Source organism: Anomaloglossus baeobatrachus, chromosome 2 (genome assembly GCF_048569485.1).
Source record: "Anomaloglossus baeobatrachus isolate aAnoBae1 chromosome 2, aAnoBae1.hap1, whole genome shotgun sequence".
Classification (NCBI taxonomy): domain Eukaryota; kingdom Metazoa; phylum Chordata; class Amphibia; order Anura; family Aromobatidae; genus Anomaloglossus; species Anomaloglossus baeobatrachus.
The window spans coordinates 332,517,070-332,524,766 of record NC_134354.1 but is presented as its reverse complement, the minus strand read 5'-3'; the positions used below and the strand labels follow the sequence as shown (position 1 = coordinate 332,524,766).

General features: G+C 34.3%; 1 protein-coding gene across 1 annotated transcript; it reads right to left on the bottom strand.

Moving 5' to 3' along the window:
- Positions 1–4,539: 4,539 nt before the first annotated feature.
- Positions 4,540–5,978, bottom strand: LOC142289750 (uncharacterized). Its single transcript, XM_075333679.1, has 4 exons — positions 5,928–5,978; positions 5,640–5,781; positions 5,395–5,545; positions 4,540–5,260 (listed from the first exon to the last, which is right to left on the bottom strand). Exons 1-4 carry the CDS (start codon positions 5,976–5,978, stop codon positions 4,540–4,542), a joined length of 1,065 nt encoding a protein of 354 aa, XP_075189794.1.
- Between the last annotated feature and the right edge of the window lie 1,719 nt (positions 5,979–7,697).

The following is a 7,697-nucleotide window of genomic DNA, read 5'->3' as shown; positions in this document are numbered from 1 at the left end:
TGGGTTTTGCACTGCAAAGCTGAGTTTTTGACCAAAGTTCTACCACAAAAAGGCAGCATTTTGAACAACATAGTGTGAACAAGAAACCCAAATTCCCATAGACTTTGCTTGAATAGAAGAACACATCCATTTTGGCATTAAACAGCGCAGAAGAAAAAGCAGCAAAAAAGCAGGTAAAAAGCAGGTAAAAAGCAACGTGCGCACATACCCTCAGGGTGAGGATCCAGAAGGATTCTCTATTGAGGAGTTTCCTTCTATGATCTCCACCCCTAATCGATAAAACAAAAGATCTATTATTTAATAAAAATCCTGTGGTCCCAATATACCACTGTCTCCCAAAAATTCATAAAAATATTTCCCCCCCCCAATGCGACCGATAGTTTCGGGTATTGGGTCATTGGGGGAAAACCTGGGAGGGTGGATAGATCATTTTTTTCAACCCCTGATCCTTGATATACCAGGTTATATCAGGGATACCAAGGAAGTCGTTAGGGCTTTGGATGGTTACAGTTGGAAATCTTACTATTCTTGGCTCTCATGTGACGTGATTTCACTATATCCATCTATTCCCCATAATGTGGCATTATATTGTCTATCTCAATATCTAGATAAATTCAGTGACTATGACACTTGTCTGAAGGATTTTTTAATTTCTTCAGTGGACTTTCTTTTGAGACATAATTATTTTTCTTTTGACAAGAAATTCTACCTACAGTGCAGAGGAGTCAGTATGGGGGCTCGCTTCTCCCCCTCGCTAGCAAATATAGTGATGGCGAGGTGGGAGGAAGATTTTCTGTACACTGACCAAAATGTTTTTTCCAGGTATCTGCGGTGGTATGGCAGATATCTGGATGATTTACTCATTATTTGGTCAGGACCAACAGATCATATTGAGGAGTTTCTTGCTTATATGAATAGTAATGGTTTTAATTTGAAGTTCACATCCTATTTTCATCCAACCACTATGAATTTCCTGGATATAAGTTTATCTGTGAATGATTCTGACTGTGTCATAGTCACACCTTATAGAAAGCCTACTGCCACCAATTCTATACTAACAGCAGACTCATGCCATAGCACGTCGACCAAGAATAATATTCCTGTAGGAGAACTCATTAGAACAAAACAAAATTGTTCCCTAACTAGCGATTATTCTAGGGAAGAGGCTCAAATTTGTAATAGACTCTCAGATAGAGGGTATTCCACCTGGGTTCTCAATCGAGCTAAAACAATTGTTAGTGGAATAGACAGAGCAGATTTACTGCATAAAAATAAATCACAATTTAAAAAGAAAAAAATTATTAATAACAATATTGTCTTTTCCACTAACTATAGCAATCAATATAATTTGGTCTCTAATATAGTGAAAAAATATTTACCAATCCTAAATGAGGATCCAGTATTAAAACAGGTAATAAAAAACAACGTAAAATGTGTTGCTAAATGAGCTCCAACCCTGGGTACTATACTCTCCCTGAGTCTTTTTCTGAGTGATAGCAGTTATGACAAACAATGCTCTTGGATTGCCCTAAAAGGCTTTCATTAATGTGGTGCGACGAGATGCAAAGCGTGCAGCTATGTACAAAAAGGGAAAACCTTTTATTCCATCTCTAACCAAAAAACATTTCAAATTAATTCCCTGATTAATTGTAATACCACTTACGTAGTATATTTAATAACCTGCAAAATATGTAACATCCAGTATACAGGCTGCACAATGGGTCCATTAAAAGTTAGGATCAGAAGGCATCTTTCTGATGTCTCCAAACAAAACGCAATTGCGACTTCTGCAGTATCCAAACACTTTGCCTCTATTCACAAGGGAGATGTTAGTGGTTTTCAGTTTATGGGTATTGAACAGGTTTTCAGACCGATTAGGGGTGGAGATCATAGAAGGAAACTCCTCAATAGAGAATCCTTCTGGATCCTCACCCTGAGGGTATGTGCGCACGTTGCTTTTTACCTGCTTTTTTGCTGCTTTTTCTTCTGCGCTGTTTAATGCCAAAATGGATGTGTTCTTCTATTCAAGCAAAGTCTATGGGAATTTGGGTTTCTTGTTCACACTATGTTGTTCAAAATGCTGCCTTTTTGAGGCAGAACTTTGGTCAAAAACTCAGCTTTTCAAAGAAGCAACATGTCAATTGTTTTTGCCATTTGGGTTTTGCACTGCAAAGCTGAGTTTTTGACCAAAGTTCTACCACAAAAAGGCAGCATTTTGAACAACATAGTGTGAACAAGAAACCCAAATTCCCATAGACTTTGCTTGAATAGAAGAACACATCCATTTTGGCATTAAACAGCGCAGAAGAAAAAGCAGCAAAAAAGCAGGTAAAAAGCAACGTGCGCACATACCCTAAGGCTATGTGCGCACTTTGCGTCGTCCTACTTGCGTTTCAAAACGTAAGTTTTAGAACAATAATGTTTTTGCCTTTTTGGCTTTTTGCCACAACATGCATCCTAAACGCATCAGTTTGCCTAACGTTTCCGAAGCTCAGAACTTACGTTTACCAAGCGTTTATATATGTACTATCCTGCGTTTCCGAACCTAAAATCTTGCTGCGTTTGTCACATCTTAACTATTGGCAATAAAGTTGATTGTTGTTTTGGGTCTATTTAGAATAAAAAAAAGCCAAAATAGAGATCTACTGATGTCATTTCCGACTTTGATCATAAAGTCTGCTTCTCTGCTATTTTACTTCGTTTGGAATATGCCAAATACTTTACAGAATTTGCGTTTAAGGAGGTCGCAAAGGCATCGCTTATTACTAATTTTGATGCTATTAAATCGTAGACGAAGCCTACAGGTATTTGTTTTAATTTATTAAAATAATTTTTTCCTAAATTCTAAAATATAACCCATAATATATTTATTTTAGTACCAACAGCAGCAGACGACAAGAGGAATGTGGGTACATCCCCTGTTACAGGATCGTGATGTCAAAGGGCATTTTGCTCTCTTATATGCGGATTTACGAAAGTATATTTTCATTTTTTTTTTTATTTTTTTTAATATTTTTTGTTTTTTTTACTCTTAAATTTTTAACATAATTAGAACAGTAAAATTAATTAATATTTCATATACCTTATTATACTCAGATTTGATGACAAATTCATAGCATTTTGCCGGCTCCCTCAACAAGGTTTTGATGAATTACTGACATTATTAAGACCGAAAATTACCCACGCTGACACATATATGCGTCAAGCAATATCTGCAGAACAGAGACTTCTTGTTACTTTGAGGTATATATTTTTGCTAAAAATTTGATTTGATAACAATATTTAATCACATATTTATCTTGCAAAAAATAAAATATTATTATTTGACATTACAGATTCCTGGCTACAGGTGAAAATTTCTCTTCACTACATTTACAATTCCGACTTGGCAAAAGCACAATTTCTGGAATAATTAAAGAAACATGTCAAGCAATATGGGAAACCCTACAACCTATTGTAATGCCTACCCCTACAGAAGAAAGTTTAATCCAGATTGCTGATGATTTTTCTAATATAGCAAATTTTCCAAATTGTATTGGAGCAATTGATGGCAAGCACATCAGAATCCAGCAGCCTCCACGTTCTGGCTCTAATTTTTTTAATTATAAAAAATTTTTTTCGATAAATTTAATGGCAGTTGCTGATTCAAAATATAATTTTATAGCAATTGATGTGGGTGCCCATGGAAGTACAGGTGATTCACGTGTACTGCGAAATTCGCAAATCGGAATACAATTAATTTATAACTCTGAAATCATACCTGCCCCTGCACCAATACCAGGCTCAGAAATTACTTTCCCTTATGTTTTTGTGGCAGATGAAGCTTTTCCACTTTTACCAAATCTCCTACGTCCATTTCCAAGACGAGGATTAGATGTTCCCCGCCGCATATTCAATTACAGATTGAGCCGGGCAAGGAGATATGTAGAATGCACATTTGGAATAATGAGTAGCCAATGGCGAATTCTACATACCCCAATACAATTAAATGTATCAACAGTTGATTTTGTTATTAAAAGTTGTTGTGTTCTACATAATTTTTTGCGAAAATACAGATTTGAATTTAACGAGGAAGAAATACCATTAAACTTTCATCCTTGTCCTTCAATATCTGGTCGATTAAATAATTTAGGAGTATCAGTGAGAGATCAATTCACAGATTATTTCATGAGTGATGTTGGTGCCTTAACTTGGCAATACCGTGCAGTTGGTGCTGAACCGCAAAATAACAATTAAATGTTTCAAAAGTTTTTTTGTTTAAAGGGATGACATTTATTTTTTCAATATCAACAAACAAATGCACGAAAAAGCAAAGCCAACAAAGAGTATACTTTTTTTCCATTGTTGTATTAATAATAAGTATGGTTTATGTATTTTTGTTTGCAAAATACTAAACCAAAATCATCCTATCTTTAATTCAAATGAAAATGCTTTAACATCATAATTAAATTTACATTTTGCACATGCATTTTTTTTTTTTAAATTTTTGTTTTGAGAAAAAAACCATTTTGCAAAAAAATAAAAACAAAAATGACTACATCATGGCTGTGAAAATAATTCATTTGTGTAAAAACCAGACATTTGTTCGTTTGGTCTATTTCTCACAATATTAGTTGTGTGATAATTCTCACTAATAGATTGAGAATATTCTTTGCTTTGTTTCATAGGGTTATAAGGTTGTATATTTTGGGCAGAATATGTATCCGGACATTCAGAATACAAACCAACTCTTTGTTTGTTTGTTTGGAAATGTGGTTGTGACTGAGTTAGAACTAATGGGTTGTTTTTCTGTTCAAATGTTTTTTCACAAAGATGAACTATTTCACCACCTGTTGGAAATTTACCTTCATCCTCAAAACAGGCCAATAAACCACAGATAGCAGTCATACATGCAGAGGTTTTTTTTTTTTCAGGTAATTTTCTTAAACGAAAAGCGACACTAATGGCAAAATTGTCAAACTCATCATCTTGGGTTGCTGTTTTTAATATTTCAATAGTTTGATTTGTTAATTGATCTTGGTTTATTTCTTTATTGCTTGGAATATTTTTTTTTTTTCCTTTTGCTTTCTGATAACTCACAGGTTGGGGATCTTGATTTGTATTGGAAACAGATGGTTCCAATGATCTGGTTTCAACATCAGACTCCAGATGTGTTTGTTCGGTATTAATTTCTTCCTCAATGGCTGGTTGTATTTGTGCAGGATTGATATTATCTTGTGATCTATCCATGTTCTTTTTCGGAGCGATATTTCCGTCGGTCCTTTATTTTGTATTAAAAAAAAAAAATAATATTTTTTTTAAATTAGTGCATTTTACTAAAAAATGTATTTTCTAAATTTTTGTTTTTGTTCTTCATTTAATATATATAAAATTTTGAAAAAAATTAACACTTACGGTCTTAAAACGCGGCCAGAACTTAAGAATTTCAAATCATTATAATAAATAAAATTTGGTTTAACTGGCGAGGATCCACTTTTACCAGGTTCAAATCTGATTTTATTGAATCTGTCACGGACTGATCTCCATCGCTTCCGTACATCATTTTCTATGTATTTAAAGAAAATTTAATTTAAAACTTTTTTGCTAAAATGTAACATCTTTAATGAAGATTAGGATTCAAATTGCAATTAAACACATACCAATCTTAGTTTGGAGGCTTTTATTTGCCTCATGCCATTGGGGATATAATTCTTGACAGATCAATAACCAGCTTTCGTCACGTTTGTTTTTTTGCATGTACTCAGGCGACGTGGGATCCCATAAACATGGCATTGATTCAACCTTAAGTTAGCGAAAAAATTTAAAAATAAATATAATATTATTCTATTTGATATTTTAAAAATAAATATAATATCGTGTATATTATCAAAATCTTCCAATTTTAGGAGATTACACATTTAATATCATAAATAAATAAAACAACTTACCAGACTAATAAGTTTGGAGACATCCAATCTCAAGCGCTTATACCAAGTCATGTTGTATATTATAGTCTGCTTTGATGGAGCAACCACACAATGTTTCGGATCTGTGCAGCAAACTTGTTTGCACATGGATCAATTTATTGTTAAGCGGATGTGACGCAAAATTAACTATTTGGGTGGTCATTGGTGAATTTACATAGTTGTGTTCATGATGTTCAAAACGCAATTCATATGACTATGAAACGCATATGAGACGGATGAAATTTTGACAAAAGTTCATTTAGTACGTTTCTCATTGACTTCAATGTGATGAAAACGTAACTAAAAAGGCAAAAACAATTGACAGGGTCCTTTTCTGAACGCATGGTTTTTGACCAAACTTATGCAAATTTTGACATGCGTTTGTAAACGCAAAGTGTGTACAAGAATTCAAGATTTCTCATTGACTTTAATGGAAAATCAAAACGCATGCATTTGGGCACAAAAACGCTGCAGTTCAAAACTGACTCTAAAAGCAGCGGAAACGCAGGTGAAAACGCAAAGTGTGAACATAGCCTAAGGGTCATTCAGCAGATGCCCCGGACTATTCATTCATAGTCATAGCAGCCAGAATTTTCTTATATTTATATGTGTCAAGATATGACATGTTGCTTATTTGTGCCTGTAAAGCCGTGTTCACACGTTGCATAAATACAGTGTTTTTTTGTTTCTGCCGCTGTCTGCACCAAACTATACAATAACAATCTTTTCTGAATATTCCATTTTTGCGGCAATTTTTTGCCTTTCCTCCATTATTTAATGCGTTTTTGGTTCAGATGTAAATCTGCGTGTTTTTTATAATACCGAAAAGCTTGGATTCTGCACTTATAAAGTATCTGCAGTTTTCTCATGTGGTTTTTTTTAAGCTCCACATAGAAACCTCTAGAGAAAAAAGAGCACCAAAACCGCAGAGTTCAGCAGCATTCATGGAATCACATCACTTTACTTGGACAATTAAACGCAGTAGAATTTATGTGCAAAAACACCATCAGAAAAACCCAGCATTTACACTACATATGAACACAGATTAAATGTCCAAGCAAAGTGGATATGACGTAATGAAATCACCGCTTACTGAGCGTCTAAAGACGCCGCTGCACTGTGCGGATTTGAGTGTTGTTTTTTTTTCTTTATGAGCTTCAGGATTCACATCTGGAACAAACATGTTTCAAATAAAGGGACAATGCATAAAAAATACCACAGACCATGCAATGATCAGAGAAATACGTTATTGCGCTCGTGGTGCTGACACCTGCAGAAACAAAACACAGCATTTACACTACGTGTGAACATGGCCTCAGTGATACATTTTTATTATATTTTTTATGAGTTTAATAGAGAAAAATAATCAATTGCACCATTTTTTTACTCCATTTTACCGATCCCCATAAATAATCGAATTGCTGTGTTGTTCGGGTCGTTACGATTACAGGGACACCAAATATGTGTCCATGTTATTTGCTGATTTGTTATGTTTATTTTTTTATAAAAAAGTGTAATAAAAATTACATTCTAATTTTTTTATTATTTTTAGTAATTTTATTAGAAAAAAAAAAATCTCTTTTCCTCTCCCTGTAGATAGGACATAGAGCTCCATTGTACAGAGGAGGAATCTCTATGTCCTGTGTGAGAGGCAGCATTGTAGGTTCATGTATATAAAATTCTCCAATTGACATCATCATTCCTAGCGACTCAGCAGCTAAGGGCTATTGGACATCTGTATGAAAGTTGCTG